The 23128-nt window shown below is 44.2% G+C and overlaps 1 protein-coding gene across 2 annotated transcripts in view; it reads left to right on the top strand.

Moving 5' to 3' along the window:
* Positions 1-23128, top strand: part of LRP11 (LDL receptor related protein 11) — a 42795-nt gene that overhangs the window by 9637 nt on the left and 10030 nt on the right. The window contains exons 3-5 of one of the 2 annotated variants that reach the window (XM_030929187.1): positions 6041-6182; positions 11753-11878; positions 13240-13449. In XM_030929187.1, the coding sequence (XP_030785047.1) occupies positions 6041-6182; positions 11753-11878; positions 13240-13449 (478 nt within the window). Of the gene's footprint in view, positions 1-6040; positions 6183-11752; positions 11879-13236; positions 13450-23128 lie in introns of both variants that reach the window. The other variant, XM_030929185.1, reaches the window with a different exon arrangement.

Genomic DNA, 23128 nt, shown 5'->3' with positions numbered 1-23128 from the left:
TTAGGAACATGATACAAAGTAGGATATTCAAGGAGATTTGGAATTCATAAATCAGTACATTGACTTACATTCATCAGTTGCTTAAAAGTTTCTAACTAAATGATTATCTTAGTCCATTTGGTCTGCTGTAATAAAACACTGTAACTCAGTGGCTTCTAAAGAGCAGAAATGAATTTCTTTCAGTTCTGGATGCTGAGAAGTCCAAAATCAAGATACAATCAGATTTGGTGTCTAGTGAGGACCCATTCCCTAGTTTATGACCAGCCGTCTTCTCACTGCGTCCTCATAAGGCGAAAGAGGCAAGGCAGCCCTCTGGGGTCTCTTTTATTTTATATTTAAATGTATTTTAACTTTTATTTTAGGTTAAGGGGTACATGTGCAGGTTTGTTATATAGATAAATTTATGACTTAATGGCTTGGTGTACAGATTGTATCCTTACCTGGGTATTAAGCATATTACCCAATGGTTTTTTTTCCTCTAAACCTCTCCCTCCTTCCATCCTCCACCCTCAAGTAGGTCCCAGCGTTCTGCTGTCCTGCTTTCTCTGTCTGTGTGTTCTCATTTAGCTCCCACTTACAAGTGAGAACATGTGGTATTTGGTTTTCTGTTCTTGCGTTAGTTTGCTGAGAATGAGGACCTCCAGTTCCATCCATGTTCCTGCAAAGGACATGATCTTGTTGTTTTTTATGGCCGCATAGTATTCCATGATGTATATGTACCACATATTCCTTATCCAGTCTACCATTGTTGGGCATTTAGGTTGATTCCATATCTTTGCTATTGTGAATAGCACTGCAGTGAACATATGCGTGCATGTGTCTTTACAGTAGAACAGTTTGTATTTTTGGGGGTATATACCTCGTAATGGGATTGCTGGGTCAAATGCTGTTTCTGTTTTTAGTTCTTTGAGGAATTGTCACACCACTTTCCACAGTACACCACTTTCCACAATGGGTGAACTAATTTGCACTCCCACCAGCACTGTGTAAGCATTCCACCAGCCTCTAGTGGTTTTTGTTTTGTTTTTTACTTTTTAATAATATGGGGCCTCTTTTATAAGGGCACTAACATGCCCTTCATTCATGAGCACGTATCTCCAAATGCCATCACACTGGGCATTAGGTTTGAACATGTGACCTTGGGAGGGCACTCAGCCATTCAGTCTACAGCAGTGACTTCAGAAAACCACACGTAAGGAAGCTTGCTAAAGGATGGACATTATTTAAACCAACAACTTCATTATTAAATTAAAACTAACTGCATCCTGGCCTACCTGCTGTACATAATTTTTTTAAATAGGTACTACTAAGTTTTTGTAACCAAGTATATACAATGTGTGTGTGTGTGCGCATGCGTGTGTGTGTGTAATTTAGTCTATACGTATATGAGAAGCCCAAACGTGTATTCCTAGCCACTAAATTCCTAGCTAGGAAGATGGGGTTGAGTCAGAAAACAGGCTGAGTCATTCATTGATTTGGCCAGAAGCCAACCACCAAAGGCTGCTACTGTTGAACGGGGATCTTGAGCAGAGATTGGAAGCTCCTGGTTTCATGATCATGTCTGTTTCCAGGTTACAAATTGGATATGTTGTGTGTACCTATGTAGCTAGTTTTTTATCCTGAAACTTGAAACATGTCTGTGAAACACTTTAAACCCTCTCTCCAGTGTCATCTTAATGGGAGAAAATGTATAGAAGGGTCACCTGGGCCCTTAAAGGGAAAGCATCCATGTGACAGTTCTACATCTTCTAAATAACCGAGTGCAAAGAGAGACAGCTCTCGTTAGCTAAAGAAATGAAAGGAGCCAGAGAAGGAACACTTAATCTGGATAGATCTAAATTGGAGTGTGCTCAGGAGGCTGAGGTGATTATCATAATCTGCATCTGGACCCAGTGTTGCTGCATCAGAGAGGCAGTGCCTGGGCAGGCAGTGGGGAAGCATGCCAAGGCCAGGTGTGGGGATGGCCCCTGACCCAGGGATGCTCTGTCCTTTCAGCCCCAGTGTTGACAAGAGGCTTCCTAGTGAACTGCAGGCCTGCAGAGTTTTAGTCTGACGTTGGCACTCTGAGTTTTGATGCCCAGAAGCTCAGTGACTCACTGACTTGCAGGGAGCTCTGGCACGGTGACGCCAGCAGCCTCATGGATGGCACATCCAGCTCCTTGGCCTCAGTGCTTCCTTGGTTTATTTTATTTTATTTTATTTTATTTTTTATTTTATTTTATTTTGAGATAGGGTCTCCCTCTGTTGCCCAGGCTGGAGTGCAGTGGTGCAATCTCGGCTCACTGCAACCTCCACCTCCTGGGTTCAAGAGTTTCTCATGCCTCAGCCTCCCAAGTAGCTGGGACTACAGGCACGCACCACTTGGCTAATTTTTGTATTGTTAGTAAAGATGGGGTTTCACCATGTTGGCCAGGCCGGTCTCAAACTCCTGGCCTCAACTGATCCACCCACCTCAGCCTCCCAAAGTGGTGGGATTATAGACGTGAGCCACCATACCCGGCCCCTTGGTGTTTTTTAAAATCTCTGTTAACTTTGTCTCCACTCCGATGGCCACGCTCAGAATCTGGTCATGACTTGGCGTCCCCCTGTCACACCCACCTTCTAAATCTCTGCTCTGAATCAATCCTGCAGCCCAGCCCTCCACTCACATACCATGGCGGGGGGCCAGCACTTGCTGGTCCCTGGCAGTCTCAGGGCTTCTTGTCTGCTTTCAGGCCGAGCAGCTGGGACAGAGCAGCTTTCTTGTATCACCTTACTTGACTGAAGGCTGCAGGGCCTCACCTAGACATTCTCCAGCATGCCTGTCATTTGCAGCCATGCTCCCTTGTGTTCCTCAGTCCCAAGAGACAGTAAATGAGGGCGTAAGCTATTGTACTGCTGCCCGCCAGCAAGGTCTGCCTGGTTCTGAGCCAGGCTTAAAGAGAGCCAGAGCCTGCCACATACCCGCCCACCCCTCCACTTAGGTAGCTCTGAGCTTCACCACCTGCACCTTACCCTGTCTTTGTCTCACCTTGGTTCAGCCTGGTGCCCATAGGAAGAGGCCATAACTGACCCTCCTCTCACTGTAGATGGAGGTGGGAGGGAAAGTTTCCAGAAAAAAGGAGACACCAGGCTCTGGTCCACTGCAGTGACCCAGGCAAGAGACAGGGTGGGGTCAGAGCAAGGTGGTACCCGTGGACAGGGTGATATATGGTCAAATTCTGGATGTGTTTTTAAGGCAGACCCCGTGGGATTTCCCGATGGATTGGAGGTGAGATATGAAAGAGGGATCATTAAATGCAATCTTGAGGTCTCAAACCAGAGTTCTAGTCTTGTTTTCAGTCTTATTTATCTGATTCTCTGATCTTATCTGACCGGATAAGATCTGGTCTTATCCGACAGATAAGACCTGAGCCCCAAGTCTTATCCGATCAGAATAAGACCTTATCCGGTCTTGTCCTGAGTCTCAGACTGACTTCCACTTTTATTTCAGTGGGTTCTGATTCCTAGCATCAGTGGCCCACTCCAGGCTCTTTGGAAATTCTCTTATTGTCATTAGAGCACTCTCTGCTGCCCTTAGTATTTTAGCACTCACATAAATGACCCGTTTGGCATTCTCTCAGTGTAGTTGGGCCTCAAGGTAATGTAACAGCATGGCAGTGAGCACTGCTTAACATCTCTTTGAAATAAACAACAAAGGGCAGGTGGCCATCGTTGCCAGCCCTCCAGAGTAAGGCTTTTGCAGGGAAAGTGATGGACAGCTTGTAGGCCAGTGTAGACTGTTTTACAACTCGAGGTCTCAATTCTGTCACTGTCTCAGTGAATGAAAATCACTCCATGGGGATTCATTTCTTAATCTGTAAAGAGTCATTGTGTAATGTCCTTCAGTTAGAGATAAGAATCAACCAGTGGAGACAATGGATATATTTAAGCGCTTACTATGGGCCAGGCCCAGCTCTTTTACATGAGTTACCTTATTTGATCCTCATCAGGTAGGTACTGTTATTATTTCCATTTTACAAATGAAAAAAAAAACTGAGGTTTAGAGACATTAAGTGACTTGTACATCATCACCCAGCTGGTATAGGGTAGGGCTGATATTCAAACCCATGTCTATTGGACACCGGTTTCTGTGCTCTTAACCATGCACCAGTGTTTCTTTCAGTGTGGATCATGGGTCACCTGGGTGGGCTGGGTAAGTGTAGAATCCTGGGTCCCGCTCTCCTGACCAACCCACTGACTCTGACTCTCTGAGGCTGGGACCTGGAAATCCATACCTTAGCTAAAGTGGCATAAAATATGACAACCACGGTATCTCATTGTATCACCTCTAAATGATTGTGAAGCATCCTGTGGGTGTGTATATGTAGTGTTGACAAATCCTCTAAGCCTAAGTCAGTCCAAATTCTAGGATTCCCTAATTAAAAACAAGCAGATGGTTCTTATAATAGTGCAATCCTCTGTAATTTCAAAAGTCCATTATTAATGCATCAATGTAATAGAATGTCGAATGGTCAGCATTTGGCAGAGGACACTATCCAGACTAGTTCATTTAAGCAGAAATGACTTTTTTAAAGTAGAATATTAAGTGGGTAATAGAATCATTAGGAAAGCTGAAGAAACAGTCTTTTGGCTGAATGTCCAGCAAAATCCTACCACAGAGCTGAGCCTTAGAAGCTGTTGCTCCAGCGTGCTCAGCAAGCTGCCTGTGAATGTTGGGAGAGCAGAGGGCAAGCATGGAGCCCTGGGTTAGGGAGTGATCAGAACTGAAGCCCAGGAGGGCCTCTGCAAGGAATGAGTGGGGGAGCTTGGATAGAAAAGGAGGCCAAGGAAGCAGGGGTTTTCAAATAGCCCAAGTGGCCAGCGTGGCCAGATACAGTAAAAGGGCCAGTTAAACATGGAATTTTTTTTTTTTTTTTTTTTTTTTTTTTTTTGAGATGGAGTCTCACTCTGTCACCAGGCTGGAGTGCAGTGGGTGATCTTGGCACACTACAGCCTCCGTCTCCCAGGTTTTCAAGTGATTCTCCTGCCTCAGCCTCCCGAGTACCTGGGACTGCAGGCACACGCCACCATGCCCAGCTGATTTTTGTATTTTTAGTAGAGATGGGGTTTCACCATGTTGGCCAGGATTGTCTCCGTCTCCTGACCTCATCGTCCGCCCGCCTCGGCCTCCCAAAGTGCTGGGATTACAGGCGTGAGCCACCGCGCCCAACCAAACATGGATTTTTAAAAAATAGTATTGCTGGTCTTGACACCTAGATGACTTTTGCTAGGTTAGTGAGTGACTTTTGCCAGCACTGTTTCAGGGGGACGGTGAGGAAAGCAGCTCCACCGGGTGGGGGAAGACTAAATGGGAAGTGAACCAACAGAAACGGCAAGCACGGCACAGAGAGGCCTTTCAGTGAGCCAAGTGGAGATGGGAAGGAAGTGGGGCTGTGATTGGCGAGCCCTTGGAGCTCAGGGAATTTTTTTATTTTTTGTTTTGTTTGTTTGTTTCTTAGGATGAGAGACACTTGGGCATTGTAATAGCAGAGCCATTTGAAAGAGAAATGAGTCTATGTGTCAGTGTTCTAAAAGTCCTAGCAAGAGGGCAAGAACTAGAAGGAGGGGTTGGCCTGGAACACAGGAGGGATAGCTACTCCCTGCTGGCTCTCAGAAGGAGGTGACAGTGGGTACAGGTAGGGCCCCAGGAGGAGGTGGGTGGTGGAGCCCTAGTCATGGTCCTGATTTTCTCCCTGAAGCTGATGAGGCCCCCTGCTGAGACGGAAGGGCCTGGATCCTGAGCGTGAGGCTGGGGATGAGGTGCAGGTTTGGAGCAGCAACTGCTGCAGACAAGAGAAGGGATTGTCAGTCAAGGTCTTGGCCACCTAAATAAACTAGAACTGATGAGTTCAAGGTGGGCCAGCTGCCAGCAGCGTGTGATGTAGTTCAGCAGCCTCAGGCTGGAGTGCAGAGGCAGGTCCCGGGGCTGCTCTGAGGACATGGACTTTCAGTCGAGGATGGTGTTGGACTCAGAGCTCAGGACTGCTGCTCAATGTGATGTGTCGCATCTGTGTGGCAGGTGCCTCAATCAGGAACCCTGAAGCTGTCCCACCTACAGGAGGGAACCTACACCTTCCAGCTGACCGTGATGGATACTGCCGGGCAGAGAAGCTCTGACAACGTGTCAGTGACGGTGCTTCGTGCGGCCTACTCCACAGGAGGTGAGAAGAAAGCCCTTCCCTCGCTTCCCACTGCTTATGGAAGGCGGCGTCGGGTTGGTGCTTTGTCTTCTGGCTCTGCACTCCATGGGCTCTTTCACTTTATTTTGGTTATTGCTGAATGAGAGAGTCTTTGCTAAAAATACAATAACAAAAGCAGGCTCTCTTCTGTTTTGGGCTTAGCTGATGCTACTGGGTTGAGGTGGAGGGAGCACTCCAGGGGATGAGAAGAGATGCTCCCGCTTTTCTTGACTTCATCAAAGACAACTGCCCGGCTATTCTGGGAGAGGACTTTGTTTACAGATGGATGCTCCATTTGATGCATCTGTTCCAAGAGGGAAGCTAAGGAGTTTAGTGAAACCAGCTGAACTCGTGGAAGCAGAGAGTGGAATGGTGGTTACTGGAGGCTGTGCGGGGGACCGACTGGGAAAGGAGAGACGCTGGTCAAAGGGTACAAAGTGTCACTGAGACTGGAGGAACAGGTTCTGGTGATCTGTTGCACACCATGGTGACTGTAGTTAATGATAATGTATTACCTGTTTCAAAATTGCTAGAAGAGTAGGTTTTAAATGTTGTTATCACAAAAAGATTACAAGTAGGGGAGATGATAGATGTATCAGTTAGCTTGATTTAATCATTCCACAATGCAAACATATATCAAAACATCACATTGTGCCTCATAAATATATACTCTCCTTTTCTGTCAATTAAAAATACATATAAAAAAACAAGGAAAAGACATACCACAGGATTGAAGAAAGACTTGGCTCTTGGGTGTAATCAATTGCTGATATAATAAATCACTTCAAAAATATTAGAAAGAGAAAGAGTGCAGCTAAGGAGTACGGTTAAAATTAATTGAAATATGCAAAGGACACGTCAATTTGAAAGTACTGCCTACACATTTTCATAGACTACACAGATGCATAGCTATATTAATAATATAACTCTAAATACATTTGGTGGTTGTCACATTCTGTTGTACAATGTAACAATGTAAAACTTATTTCATTCATCTATGTTTCTTACTTTTCTAAAGATCTACATTTTTTTTTTTTTTTTTTTTTTTTTTTTTTTGAGATGGAGTTTTGCTCTTGTTGCCCAGGCTGGAGTGCGATGGTGTAATCTCAACTCACTACAACCTCCACCTCCTGGGTTCAAGCAATTCTCCCGCCTCAGCTTCCCAAGTATCTGGGACTACAGGTGTGTACCACCATGCCCTGCTAATTTTGTATTTTTAGTAGAGACAGGGTTTCACCATGTTGGCCAACCTGGCCTCAGATTCCTGACCTCAGGTGATCTGTCTGCCTCAGCCTCCCAAAGTGCTTAGACTACAGGCATGAGCCACTGCGCCCAGCCCAACAGCTACATTTCTAAGAAAGATTAGGTCATCAAATTTTTTTAAATATCCATTGCATGGAACTTAGCGACACTAAAGATATTGTAGTATTGTAGAGGGAACCCCTCACCACATACACGATTCACTTCTGGAGAGGTGCTAAGATCTTGTATATTTAAATATCCTGTTACTCGGTCATTATGTATTTTCTTAGTGTATGCAGCGTGCAGGGACCTTGCCAGGCACTGGGGATAGAGTGGTGCACTGGTGGCCCTGACTTCCTGTCACTAGCCATCACTCTGGTAAACTTGCAGTAAGTCTCTGACGTTGTTGAATTCTCAGTCTTCACTACTCAGGATCTAGATGGTAATTAGGCCAGCAGTGTGCAGAATGAGGATAAAAGAGTTGGAACAGGACTGTGATTTACTTGTACTATATTGGATCTAGACCTCTATCAAAAACAGAGGTTAGTATGCATACTGGAAATGAAATTTTCCAAGGAGTTAGAGAATTTAGAATCCTAAGGACTTGTCCACTTTGGTAATTTTCATAGGCGACATTAAAAATTTGTTTGGCTGATCACTTCCTGCCCAGCCAGGGGTTAAACTTACTGTAAGTTACAGAAGGAGGGTAACCATTCACAGACAGGACAGGCACCAAACTCCAGCCCATGCCAGCACTGTGAGGTCACCAGTGATAGCGACTAAACAGAGTCTGTCCAGCCCAGCCTGGATTCCATCAGCCCTGCCGATTCATTGCAGCTGGACAGGAGAGCCAGCCAGCTACTCAAAACATCATTGGTCCCTTGGCCACCAGGACCAGTGGAGACATGACTCTGGCTCCAGTGGGGATGACTCACTTCTGTAGAACTGGGCGCCCTCTAGAGGGCTTGCCCCCTGGGTACGAGGACTCACCTGGACAGGGTCTGAGTCAAGTGCTGACTCTGGGAGGAAAGGACTCTTGGGAAGAAGACACAGATACCCTGTCATCCCCACAGAAATCAGAAAAGGATAGCTCTTGTACAACTGAGGTGCCTGGGAGGGAGGAAGGGCCTGCGCTGATATGAGCAGATGGCCAGCACCTCACCAGCCACTTGTTTGCCCTGGTTTATTTACTCAGGCAGCTTTCCGGACTCCAGAGGTAAATTGCCAGCTGTAAATTTCTGGCCCTTCTCCAAGATGGTAATAAACTGTATTTGAAGTGGCAGAGAGTGATGCATGAATCATTTTTGTTTACTCAATGGCCGCTTGAGTATATGTCCTGTGTGGGTAACTTTATATGGAAAATAAAAAGGAATTGGTGTAGTACTAACTGCTGTCTAGAATCACTTACTGGTTATATTGGAATAACATGCTATGAATTAAAGTTAATAAAACACCACAGAGAGACATTGGAAAATAGAGGTAGAAGAGACAAGTGTTTCCCTCCCGTCCACTGTATGTATTGGTCTTGCAATGAATGACCCAGATGTTATGGTAACCAAGGGTGACACCAGCTGAGGTAGACAGATGAGCAGGTACCCTGCTTATATGAATATAACTTAGTTCAATTTTTAATAAGTTGACATTTTGAACATTTTTCATGTTTAGAAAAATGATCTATTCAAACAGCAAGCCAGCAAGCTCTTCCAACATGATCTAGCTCAGCAGTCTCCAAACAGGATGCCCCTGAGTTGTTCAAGACATTTTTAGGGTGAGAAAGAAGATAGCAGAGTTTATGTTTTTGTTGATTTTTAATTTTTTTCCTTAAAATTTCAGTATATTTCATAAGATACACCCATGTTAGTATAGTAGTATGCACATATTATTTATAAATAAACTGGACTAGCCGGATGTTGTGAGATACGCCTGTAATCCCAGCTACTCAGTAGGCTGAGATGTGAGGATTGCTTGAGACTGGGAGCTGGAGGCTGCAGTGAGCTGAGATTGTACCACCACCCTCCACCCTGGGCGACACGGCGAGACTCCGTCTCAAATAAATAGATAAATAAATAAACTGGAGATGCTTGTTCAACAATATATTATTGATCAGGATGCATGATCAAAAAAGTTTGGAGGCTGCTAATCCAAAAATAGAAAATTTACAAATATGGATCCATCTCCAAAACCACCAAGGAATAAATAAAACCTTGAGATATTTGGGATTTTCATGCCATGAATTTAAGAAACCTGACGAGGAACTGTATCCCACTTGATATCCAGCGTGTCCCCCACCTCCACTCACTGCTTCTTCCCAGTGGCCAGAGCTGACTCTCCTTCCGGCCCATATTCTCAGTCATGACTGCAGGCTCTTTGCTTCCTCTTCTTCCACAGGAGCTTCTATCAGCATTTATTTTCTTTAACCTCTCTTCCTCCTGGATCAGTATATCTTCAAATTGCCTTACACCAAGATAGACTCCTTTCCCAACCTCTTGATTTAACCACTTCTCAGTAAAAGATGTGTCCAAGGCTGGGCGTGGTGGCTTACATCTGTAATCTCAGCACTTTGGGAGGCCGAGGCAGGAGGATTGCTTGAGTCCGGTAGTTCAAGACCAGCCTGGGCAATATAGTGACACCCCATATCTACAAAAAACAAACAAACAAACAAGTGTATGTCCAAGATTTCACTTGGGTTTGTGAACTCTGCTCAGCCATTTGGTTTTGAAGGAATGTCATGTAATCTGCCACTCCCCCATGTTCCTGAGAGAATTGTCTAGTCCATTCTGTCCCTGTAAAACTGTGGAGCTCCTGTGAGCTGCTTCTAGCCTTATGCTTTAGTCCATGTTGCCAGTACCAGATAGTCACCTGGTTCTCATCTAGCTAAGTCATAAAGTTGGCTTAATCAAGGGAGAGGAAAATGCATTTCAGGAAAATATTTGTAACTCCTATAAATTCCACTGCAAATTAAAAGCTCCTAAGAACTCCAGAAGGGAGAAAATGTCTTTTTTTCTTTTTTCTTTTTTTTTTTTTTTTTTTGAGACAGAGTCTTCTTCTGTCGCCCAAGCTGGAGTGCAGTGGCGCAATCTTGGCTCACTGCAACCTCTGCCTCCCAGACTCAAGTGATTCTCCTGCCTCAGCCTCCTGAGTAGCTGGGACTACAGGTGCATGCTACCTCACCTGGCTAATTTTTTGTATTTTTAGTAGAGATGGGGTTTCACTGTGTTAGCCAGGATGGTCTCGATCTCCTGACCTCGTGATCCGCCCGCCTTAGCTTCCCAAAGCGCTGGGATTACAGGTGTGAGCCACCACGCCCGGCCAATGTCATTATTTCATGAAACAAAATTCATGCCAGCCCATAACTAAATATTTTGTTTATTCTCTACAGTATCAGGGATGTTATGATAATCAACAAATAGGATTCAGTAGTAAAAAGTTAATCTCAATGAAAAGTATTACTTAGGAAACAAGAATGTAAGACATAGCACATGTAAAATAGTACCTCTGGGCCAGGGATGGTGGCTCACACCTGTAGTCCCAGCACTTTGGGAGGCCGAGGCAAGTGGATCAGTTGAGGTCAGGAGTTCGAGACCGGCCTGGCCAACAAGGTGAAACCCTATCTCTACCAAAAAATACAAAAATTAACCAGGTGTGGTGGTGCATGTCTGTAGTCCCAGCTACTCCAGAAGCTGAGGCAGGAGAATCTCTTGAACCCGGGAGGTAGAGGTTGCAGTGAGCCGAGATTGCGCCACTGCAACTTCAGCCTGGGCAACAAGGTGAGACCTCATCTTAAGTAAGTAAGTAAGTAAATAAATAAATAAATAAAATGGTACCTCTGTTAAAACATAGCCAACTGCCATCCATTGAGTGGGACGGTGTTAGGTGGCCTCCTGCAGAGCAATCAACAGCCAAAAGAAGTGGTTCCAACAATGGCGTGTACGAATGAATGCAGAGGGAGACAGCTGAGGCGGGGAAGCAAGGGTGGAGAGAGACCTGTACTGCTGCTTCTCTGTGCCACCTCCTGAGCAAGGCAAGCATGGAGAACAGCCCTCAGACCAAGAGCCCCTGAGGAGTCCAAAGAATTAAGTCGGGAGGCTCAAAAAGAGCCCTCCCGCCTCTTCAGAACCTGTTGCCCAAACTGTTAGGTTTGCCTGATTATTTGCATCTCTTCCCCCAAATGCATTTTATCATCCCCACAGACTCCCCTTTGTCATCCCCATCTTGATTTTATCATCCCCACGGACTCCCCTTTGTCATCCACATCTTGAGAATCTGAACTTCTCCTGCACTCCTGTGACTTGAGATTTGTTTACAAACAGGATGTTTGCACACTTGCTCGCGCTACCACTTCTTCTGTGACGATGGCTGCTGCATTGACATCACGCTCGCCTGCGATGGAGTGCAGCAGTGTCCTGACGGGTCTGATGAAGACTTCTGCCAGAATCGTGAGTTGGCTGTGTCACATTGCCAGGCAGTGGCTGGAAGGGATGGAGTTGGGAGGTCTGTGTTCTGAGAATAAAACGCAAATGCAGTGTCCTTCCCCTGCTTGATTTTGGTTATAACTTTACATGTAAAAGCTATGCCTTAAATGAGAATTCAGTATGTCTCCAGTCTAAGTCACAAATGTCAAATTTTTTCTTCTTCTTTTTTTTTTTTTTTTTTTTGAGACGGAGTCTTGCTCTGTCCCCCGGGCTGGAGTGCAGTGACGCGATCTCAGCTTACTGCAAGCTCTGCCTCCTGGGTTTACGCCATTCTTCTGCCTCAGCCTCCCGAGTAGCTGGGACTACAGGCGCCCACCACCTCGCCCAGCTAGTTTTTTGTATTTTTTAGTAGAGACGGGGGTTTCACCGTGTTAGCCAGGGCGGTCTTGATCTCCTGACCTCGTGATTCGCCCGTCTCGGCCTCCCACAGTGCTGGGATTACAGGCTTGAGCCACTGCGCCCGGCCTAAATTTTCAATATTGCTTATGTTTTTAATTTTTTTCAATTTTCCAGGTTTTTTCTCTCCTAAAAATGCTGCATATCATGTGCTTTCTTAAAAACTGACGTGATTTGATGTTTTGTTTTGATACTTTTTTAAAGAAAATTTACAATACACCAGGGTATGGCTAAGTCAGAGCCAGAGCTGTAAATCAGTCTTATAATGTCATACACATAGAAATGCCCTGTAAGAAAGAAGAAAAACTGACAAAAGTTTAATGAAGTATGGATTTGAGGAAGGACAAAGAGTTACAAAACCTTAAGTTTACGTTTAGTATTTGTCCATTTCTTTTTTTTTTTTTTTTTTTTTGAGACCAGTTCTCACTGTCACCCAGGCTGGAGTGCAGTGGCATGATCATGGCTCACTGCAGCCTCGACCTCCCCAGGCTTAGGTGTTTCTCCCACCTCAGCCTTCCCAGTAGCCAGGACTGCAGGCATGTGCCACCATGCCCAGCTAATTTTTGTTAATTTATTGTAGAGATGGGGTTTTGCCTTGTTGCCCAGGCTGGTCACGAACTCCTGGGCTCAAGTGATCTCCTACCTCTGCCTCCCAAAGTGCTAGGATTATAGGCATGAGCCACCATGCTGGGCCCTGTCAATTTCTTTATGTGTAACATTTGGAAAGCTGACTATGAGAAAAAAGAATAAATTACCCATTTGAAAACAAGAGAGAATAGATTTTTATGGTCCTCTGACATGCCTTAGATGAGTGGGCTATTATATCCAAATATCCATGATTCTAAATGAGCTGCAGATGTAGTGCTTTCAGTATTAAAGCTCAGAAAAGAAATCCAGCAAGTAACAGTAGCTCTTCCACACTTCAGTAGGCCTGGACCGCAAGATGGTAACCCACATGGCAGCTAGTCCTGCCCTGCCAAGAACCACAGGGCCGAGTGAAGATGCAGGGGTTGATTCCTTGGTGGAAAAGTCTCAGAAAGCCACGGCTCCAAACAAGCCACCTGCATTATCAAACACAGAGAAGAGGAATCATTCCGCCTTTTGGGGACCAGAGAGTCAAATCATTCCTGTGATGCCAGGTAAGGATTCAGGGCAGGTTCTCAACGAAGAACCTTGTTTTCTGTAGTCAAACTTGGCTCACAATTAAGTTTATGTTTGAAGAGTATTAAGGAAGTATCTTGAAATAAGAGTTGAAATTAAGAAGTTAGCCAGAAAGGGGGGAAAAAACCTTGACATTTGCACTGATGTATAGTAAGGGACACTTACTAAATACACTCATACATATATACCTACTCCAGAGATACCAATACATTTATTTGTAAATACATTAACATTTAGCTTACAGAAACCAATACCCTAAAGTGTTAAATTTTAGGTTGCTTTGAGATGAAACAGCATAATAATTATGTATTTGTATAAATCCTCTTCACCCAAGCAAGGGAACATTTAAAAAAGTCATCTTGAAAGAGATGCATGTGCTAGTAATTCAATGTTATGCCTCCAATTTAACTAAATCTATCACTAAAAAAAGTAACGGTAATAAGATTTATTTTATTTTATTTTATATTTTATTTTATTTTATTTTATTTTATTTTATTTTATTTTATTTTATTTTACTTTTTGAGACAGGGTCTCACCCTGTTGCCCAGGCTGGAGTACAGTGACACGATCACAGCTCACTGCAGCCTCAACTTCCCAAACTCACATGATCCTCCCACCTCAGCCTCCTGAGTAGCTGGGACTATAGGTGTAGTAGCTGGGACCATCATGCCTGGCTAATTTTTGTATTTTTTATAGAGACAAGGTTTTGCCATGTCGCGCAGGCTGGTCTTGAACTCCTGGGTTCAAGCGATCTGCCCACCTCAGCTGGCCTCCCAAAGTGCTAGGATTATAGGTGTGAGTCATTGCACCTGGCCTAAAATACATTCACATGACTAAAGCATTACAGAATTTAGCCAGGTGAAGTGACTCACCTATAATCCCAGCTACTCTGGAGGCTGAGGCAGAAGAATTGCTTGAGGTCAAGAGTTTGAGACCAGCCTGGGCAACATAGTGAGACTTTGTCTCAATCAATCAATCAGTAAGTATTACAGGATTCCATCATTTTTTTCACACTTATTATTTGCATGATTATGTGACATGAGACAGAAATAGAGATTATCACATTTCCAAAAGCTTTTGTAATGTCTTTTCAGACTCTGCATAAATTGTATTGAAATAACCTGACATGATTTTAGTAGGTTTATTAAGAAAAATTTTTGTTCATTGTACAAGATATGGAAGATGCAAAATAATTTAAGGAAAGTGAACTTAAAATGCCACCTCTTTTGAAAACTGCTTTTAATATTTGTTATATTTCCTTCCACTCCTTTGTTTATGTGCCTTGTAGATTTTAAGTGCCTCCATAAAAATGTGTCTGCAAAACATTGCATTCTAAGGGGCTTTTCTTTCTGAGTTTTGGTTAAGTACACTGCAAGTGTCTGCTTTTTTGGTCCATTCCTTGTTGGTACTGCCACCTACTGGTAAAATCGGCAAAATCGGCAAGCCTTCGGATGTGGTTTTAGTGGGTTTTCTCTGCTTAAGACAGTTTGTATGGAGAAGAGCATCACAACCTAAGAAACAGAGTCAGGGGAGACCAGGCGTCTTTGGCAGGACTGCCAAAGGGGTGAAGAGTTTATGGAGAGATCTGTGTTATCAGAGGCCAGGATGGATGAATCCCTACCATATCACTGTGGTGGAGAGAACCGCGTGAGCATGAACAAATTAGCTGAAAGTAGAGTCGAGACCAAAGCCTGTCTTGGCTCTACCTTTAGAACCTTGAATAAGTCCCTTCATATCTCTGGACCTCAGTTGCCTCATCTGTTAATAAGGGACTTCAACCAGATGTCTTCCAAGGTGCTGTCCAGCACTGAGGAATGATAAATAGGCTGACATTCATACTTTACCCCATCAGCCCTTACCCATGCTAGGTGTTGCTCATCTATCCCAGCACTGTCCCATGGGGAATGTGGACTTAGCTCAGAATCCTTTTGAAAATAGTGCTGCAAGCTAGAAGCCATTATTCTCAGCAAACTAACGCAGGAACAGAAAACCAAATACTGCTTGTCCTCACTTAGAAGTGGAAGCTGAATGATGAGAACACATGAACATATGGAGGGAAACAACACACACTGGGGCCTGTCAGAGGGTGGGAGGTGGGGTGAGGGACAGCATCAGGATGAATAACTAGTGGATGCTGGGCTTAATACGTAGGGATGGGATGATCTGTGCAGCAAACCACCATGACACATGTTTACCTGTTTAACAAACCTGCACATTCTGCACTTGTACCCCAGAACTTAAAAGCTGAAGGAAAAAAAAGAAAATAATGCTCCAGGCTGCCACCTGCAGCTGATGGGAGTCAGCACCCAATTTCCAATCTATTTATGATCTCCCCTTTTGCTTTTTTGATAACCAACCTTTGGATTTGGTTATGAAGATATAAAGAACAGCCTTTCACAGATGCAGAGAGATTAGATATCCAGTTATTATAACATATTAGGGTTTTTTCAAATTATTAAAATACAGATTTACTGTAGAAAATACAGAAAAATACAAAGAAAGTTAAAAGCATCTAGAAAAACTCACCATTAAAATTTTGTTACATTTTCTTGTTACTTTTATTCATACACATATACATATTCATTTTTAACAAAAGTAGGATAATGCTTTTATAAAACTTTTTTCTTACTCATGAGCGTTTTCATGTATTATTTCATCAAAAACACACTTGTTGAAAGTCCTGGGGTGAAGCAAGTGGGAAGAAAATAGCAAAACTTTGAAAATGTTAGAAAGAGCCCTCACAGCCTGTAGTTTCTGTTCAGACAGCAGCTGTCCCTGCCCTCCCCCTCTGCTATCCCTAAGACCACCAGACTAGAGTCCCCAGCCTCTGATTTCATGTAAGTTAAAGACCCATAAGTAGATTTAAAAGTGCATTATTGGCCAGGTGTGGTGGCTCACACCTGTAATCCCAGCACTTTGAGAGGCCAAGGCGGGCAGATCATGAGGTCAGGAGATAGAGACTATCCTGGCTAACACAGTGAAACCCCATCTCTACTAAAAATACAAAAACTTTGCTGGGTGTGGTGGTGGACACCTGTAGTCCCAGCTACTCTGGAGGCTGAGGCAGGAGAATAGTGTGAACCCAGGAGGCGGAGCTTGCAGTGAGCTGAGATTGCGCCACTGTACTCCAGCATGGGCGACAGAGCGAGACTCCGTCTAAAAAAAAAAAAGTGCATTATTGTTCATGACACATGCCTGGAGGACCATCAGCTAGTACAATAAATATGGATGAGTTAAATTCACTGCTGCCTCCTTCCTGCACAGACGTGGTGAGGACAAATAAGACTTAGCTCAGCTGGGCGCAGTGGCTCATGCCTGTAATCCCAGCACTTTGGGAGGCCGAGGCAGGCAAATCATGAGGTCAGGAGTTCGAGACCAGCCTGGCCAACATGGTGAAACCCCATCTCTACTAAAAATACAAAAAATTAGCTGGGCATAGTGTCAGGCACCTGTAATCCCAGCTACTCAGGAGGCTGAGGCAGGAGAATCGCTTGAACCCGGGAGGCGGAGGTTGCAGTGATCCAAGATTGGGCCACTGCACTCCAGCCCAAGTGATAGAGTGAGACTGCGTCTCAAAAAAAAAAAAAAAAAAAAAAAAAAAAAGCTCATGGAAGACTTGTTAACAAGATACTAAAATTAATACTAACAGTGTAGCATGCAAAGTAGTGAGATGTAGTTTTTCACCTATGACATTGACAATGATGAAGAATTATAATAATTAATGTTTCTAAGAGTAGAGAGAAACACCTCTCACACTGCTGGTAGCAAGGCAGTTAGTCTGTCCTTCCAGAGGCCAGTTTCTGAAGTCTTCTTTTTTTTTTTTTTTTTTTTTTGGTTTTTGCTTCAAAGAGCTTTTCTCAAAGAGTAGGGATTTATTTTCATTACATGCAACATGGACAAACACTGTTCTGGTTTTCATGACAATTTGAATTCAAAGTAATATGTTTTTCTAAAATTCAGTGTGTTTATTTGGACATATGGATATTCCTTGTGTTCCTGGTCACATATTAAAGGAACTGGCACTTTGGCGGCAAGAACAAATAAAAACTGGTCTTTGATTTGGGTCTAGGTTAATAACTAAAGAACCATTCAGCAATAACGGCTTGAAACATTTATACATCCTATGAAACTGCAATTAGTTAAGAGGCTACTGATTCTAATAACTCTGACACAAGTAAGGGAGTGAGGGGAGAACTGTTAACTCTGGATGCCAAATTCACAGCAAAATATCTATTACCTCCTTCTCACTTTTGCAGTATCTATAAATAAAGTGTGTGGTGGGGAGAATTACATGAATAATGTTAAATAAAAGTGCATACAGAACTGAGAAATTTTTCATGGAATTTGCCACTTAGTTCAATAAAATGCTCATAAGGAAAAAACCATTTACGGCAAAAGACTAGTTACACTGCTGCTGTTTAGAGCATGAGAGCAAAATGAATAACAATCAAATTCTCTGGTTTAAACTTAATTGTCTTAAAACACGTTATTCTGTAAGTTGACATCTATGCCTTGAAAATTCAAGGCAGAAAGTAAAATCATTTAGAAAGTCAGAAATTCCATCAATACATCTAGACAGATGTTTGCTTGTAGTTTTTGGTATCCAAAACCTTTTTTCCACACATCGCACAGATGCCTTTTTTGTAGGCACAGCCCTGGCAGTAATGAGAACCTGGTTGGTGCACAGAACTTTTACAAATTCTGCAAGTGGAGGCCGGGCGCGGTGGCTCAAGCCTGTAATCCCAGCACTTTGGGAGGCCGAGACGGGCGGATCACAAGCTCAGGAGATCGAGACCATCCTGGCGAACACAGTGAAACCCCGTCTCTACTAAAAATACAAAAAACTAGCCGGGCGAGGTGGCGGGCGCCTGTAGTCCCAGCTACTTGGGAGGCTGAGGCAGGAGAATGGCGGGAACCCGGGAGGCGGAGCTTGCAGTGAGCTGAGATCCGGCCACTGCACTCCAGCCTGGACGACAGAGCAAGACTCCGCCTCAAAAACAAAAAAACAAACAAACAAACAAAAAAAAAAATTCTGCAAGTGGAGAACTTATTATTTCCATATGGATCAAATCTTGCTTTTTTTGAAGTCAAAGCTTTATTTTCATTCAGCTTTCTCCCACCACTTTCTGTGGTATTCCTGGCACCATCTTTCCATGTATCTGGAGTGATAACAGTAACAAGTTTCTTTTCACATTTTTCGCACACCATCCTTCCCCACGACAGTTCCCCTAGCCGCGACAGCAGCAGCAGCAGTCTGTTCTGAAGTCTTAAAACTGTATATGGTCAGGCGCAGCGGCTCACACCTGTAATCCCAGCACTTTGGAAGGCCAAGGCAGGTGGATCACTTGAGGCCAGGAGTTCTAGACCAGCCTGGCAACATGGCAAAACCCCATCTCTACAAAAACTATAGAAATTAGCTGGTCATGTTTACCTGTAATCCCAGCTACTTAGAAGGCTGAGGTGGGAGAATCACTTGAGCCTGGGAGGTCGAGGCTGCAGTGAGCTGTAATCGCACCACTGCACCCCAGCCTGGGTGACAGAGTAAGACCTCATCTCTAAAACAAAACTATGTGTGCCTTGACTCAATTATCCCACTTTGGGGGATTTATTCCACACAAGTTACTGAGGATAAAATGAAGGTTTGTGCAGACATTCGGTTACACCAGAAAATGCATGCTCAGTACACTCTGAGCCCCCGGGCAGGAGGAGCACAGAGCTCCAGTGTGGCCTGTGTTTGCTCAGCATGTAAAGGCACAATGGCTGGATTGTTAACCATGGTCACAGCCTTAGGGCCTGTTCTCTGTGTGGTCCAAGTCATTTATTAACAATTCCATCCTCTTGTATGCAAGCTACCCCAAGGAAACACATCTGGTTTCCAGCCCTACAAAGGGCTAGAAAAGTGGTGCTATATCCGCATTCACGTGGAATCTGATTTTGTGAAACTTGAGAGTTCCTGGGCATGTTAAAGTATTTCTTCCGGATCATCCTGCATGCTCTGTGGCAGCTGGAAATGAAATGGAAACAGTTTCCCTCCAGCTGCCAACTCCCTCTGTGAATGTGTCGCCATGCATAGTAAACATAATACATTCAGAAGAGAGGAAAAATAGTTCCTAAGACATTAACTCTTCCAGAAGGATCATTACCAAAAGTAACTATTTCCAGAAGCAAGTGATGTCATTGTTTTGTTTTGTTCTGATTCGCCACACTGGCTAGAGCCTGTGACTGGATGTGTGAAAGTGAAGCATTTCTCTATGGCGTTCCTTATGCTGAAATTTAGGAAAAATGAATCAGGCAGTCTGGGAAATCATAGTGAATTCCTTCATGGAATGTAAAGCGCAGAAATTCACATTTCAAATACCCAGAAGGCAGGGCAAGGTCCCTGGGTAATCCCAGAGTCCATGGCAACTGCGCCTTCTGAAGTCTCCTGTGCACACTGCCCGCTGCCTGATACCTGATCCTCCCACCACCTACACCACCATCTTCCTCTCCCCAGAGAATAAGGGCATTTAAGAAAATGCTCTTTAAAAAAAAAAAAAAAAGAAAGAAAAAAAGAAAAAAATTAAAAATAAAGTGCTCTTTAATTTTGACAACTGAAGATTCAGAAAGAACTTGCATAGTTTTTTAAATGAACCCACCTCGAGGTTAGGTCCCTTTTGCAAGTACAGTTAGCCAGTTTCTCTACTGCATCCTTAATGAAGCTTTGTCCAAGACTTTCCCAAAAATAATTTAAAAGTGTGTGATTTTGCCTGAGTATGAGTAAATAAATATAGTATCAACTTGGTTCTTGGAGTAAAAGACTCATATTTGCTAGCTGTGACCTTGAGAGCAGTATGGTTCAATGGAAGACTCCTGCCTTGGGTCAGTCCTGGGTTCTAATTCGCACCACCAATTACTAGCTAGTAGGTAATCAGTTTCTCTAAACTTCATTTCCTTACCTGTAAGAGAATAATGATCTCAGCCGGGTGTGGTGACTCACGCCTGTAATTCTAGCACTTTGGGAGGCCAAGGCAGGTGGATCACCTGAGGTAGGGAGTTCGAGACCAGCCTGACCAACATGGAGAAACCCCATCTCTACTAATAATAAAAAAAATAGCCAGGTGTGGTGGTGCATGCCTGTAATCCCAGCTTCTCGGGAGGCTGGGGCAGGAGAATCACTTGAACCCAGGAGGCGGAGGTTTCAGTGAGCCCAGATCGCACCATTGCACTTCAGCCTGGGCAACAAGAGCGAAATTCCATCTCAAAAAAAAAAAAAGGATAATAATCTCTCATAATATGACTACAAAGATTGCATGAGATATTATATGTAAACATAATTTATGTCTCTCAGTAAATGTTAATGCGATACGAATTTTTGCTAGAACATTCAAGTCCAGTGGTATTCACTAGGAAGCCAGGGTAAGAGAGCACCAAGTGTATAAGGCAGTTAATTCAAATAAAAATTAGAAATAGTGGGTTGGGCACGGTGTCTCATGCCTATAATCCCAGCACTTTGGGAGGCCAAGGCGGGTGGATCATGAGGTCAGGAGATCGAGACCATCCTGGCTAACACGGTAAAACCCTGTCTCTACTAAAAAAAGAGAAAAAATTAGCCGGGTGTGGTGGCAGGGGCCTGTAGTCCCAGCTACTCCAGAGGCTGAGGCAGGAGAATGGTGTGAACCCGAGAGGCAGAGCTTGCAGTGAGCCGAGATTGTGCCACTGCACTCCAGCCTGGGCGACAGAGGGAGACTCCATCTCAAAAAATAATAATAATAATAGAAATAGTGCAGTGGTGTTTCCAGTACCGAGTTCCTTTAAGAATTAAGATGAGCAAGCTCTCATCTTCATTGAGAAGAAACAGAGTGGGGTGAGCACTGTAAATGCAGTTATTTTATGTTTTTTTGTTGGGTGAAAGACAAACCAGTTAATCCTCTGAAAAAAATCGAGAGTTAGTGAATTTTGGCACTTTGTTTTTATTCCTGACTCATTTTTATTTTTATTTATTTTTTATTTTTTTTGAGATGGAGTCTGATTCTGTCACCCAGGCTGGAGTGCAATGGTACTGTCTGGGCTAATTGCAACCTCCACCTCCCAAGTTCAAGCGATTCACCTGCCTCAGCCTCCCAAGTAGCTGAGATCACAAGCGTGTGCCACCATGCCCAGCTAATTTTTGTATTTTTAGTAGAGATGGGGTTTCACCATGTTGGTCAGGTTGGTCTTGAACTCCTGACCTCAAGTGATCCACCCGCCTGGCCTCCTAAAGCACTGGGATTACAGGCGTGAGCCACCATGCCCAGACCCTGGCTCATTATTCTTAAAAAGTAGGACTTGAGTTTCCAACCATGTGATCTTCCCACTTCCAAATTTATTATTGGAGAGAGAGATAAAGCAGAATGCATAGAAGTCACTTTGCAAGCTAACCTGGCATTATGGCATAGGGAGGAAGAAAAGGATGAAGGGAAAAGTGCCACAAGTGGTTTTTAGGTAATTTAGCAGTTTGATTTCCAAGCTGTTTCAGGGCTGCTAGTTTTGTGTGTGCGGCTGCTGGATGGACTCTTTTGCATATCAGTGATTTATATCTCTACAGAACAAATCTTGTGTTTCTTTTGGAGATCCACGAGCAACTGGCATTTGAAAAAATCAGGCATTATTAACTTTAAAACACAGTAATGTTTTCTATATCTCTACCAAGCAAAAACTCAGGAACATTCACTGAAATTGAGTGTCTATAGTAATCTAAACAAGGCTTACATTGAACCTTCAAAATATTATTGAAAAAATTCATATTTTTAGGTCAGGTGCTCACACCTGTAATTCCAGCACTTTGGGAGGCCAAGGTGGGAGGATCGCTTGAGCTCAGCAGTTCAAGACCAGCCTGGGCAACATGGCAAAACCCCGTCTCTACAAAAAAATAGAAAAATTACTCAGGTGTGGTGATTGATTTGCTTTAATGCGACCCCCAGAGCAAATGCCAGAGAAAAGGCAAGTAGGCAAGGCAAAAAAAAAACTTTATTTACAAACCAATGTGAGGGAGGGGCGAGGTTCACCGGCCTCCGGCGGTGGAGGCCAACGAAGTCGCTCCGGCGTTCTCGGGCGAGGTTCCTGGGTCCCGCAAACGAGGAGGGGCCAAGGAAGTTCGCTCCGGCGATCTCGGACGAGGTTCCTGGGTCCCGCGAACGAGGAGGGGCCAAGGAAGTTCGCACCGCGCACCCGCCAGGAGCGGCTTTTATGTCCTGGGCCCGGGAGTGGGAGGGCAGTGGGCGGAACATAGGCGGGTCGGGGCGGGGCGGTAGGCGTGGCTAGGCGGGTTCCTGTTCTTCTCCGTCGGAGGTCGGGTTGCGCCTGCGCAGTCGACCCGTGTCTTTCCTGGGCGCGGGAAAGTTGACGGTGAAGAATCCCGAACTGCGCCAAATTGCCTCCGTTCGTCCAAACAGTGTTGCTTACCTGTAGTCCCAGTTACTTGGGAGGCTGAAGTAGGAGGATCACTTGAGCCTGGGAAGTTGAGGCTGCAGTGAGCTGAGACTGTACCACTGCACTCCAACCTGGGCAACAAAGGGAGACCCTGTCTCAAAAGGAAAAAAAAATACTCATATTTTCAATATGGATATCAACACCATGAGATTTGCACCATAAAAGCAGTGGTTAAATATGTACCTTTTAACTACCTCACCCTGAGAAAAA

Source organism: Rhinopithecus roxellana, chromosome 4, assembly GCF_007565055.1.
Source record: "Rhinopithecus roxellana isolate Shanxi Qingling chromosome 4, ASM756505v1, whole genome shotgun sequence".
NCBI classification, from domain to species: domain Eukaryota; kingdom Metazoa; phylum Chordata; class Mammalia; order Primates; family Cercopithecidae; genus Rhinopithecus; species Rhinopithecus roxellana.
This window is presented reverse-complemented; position numbering and strand designations above follow the sequence as displayed.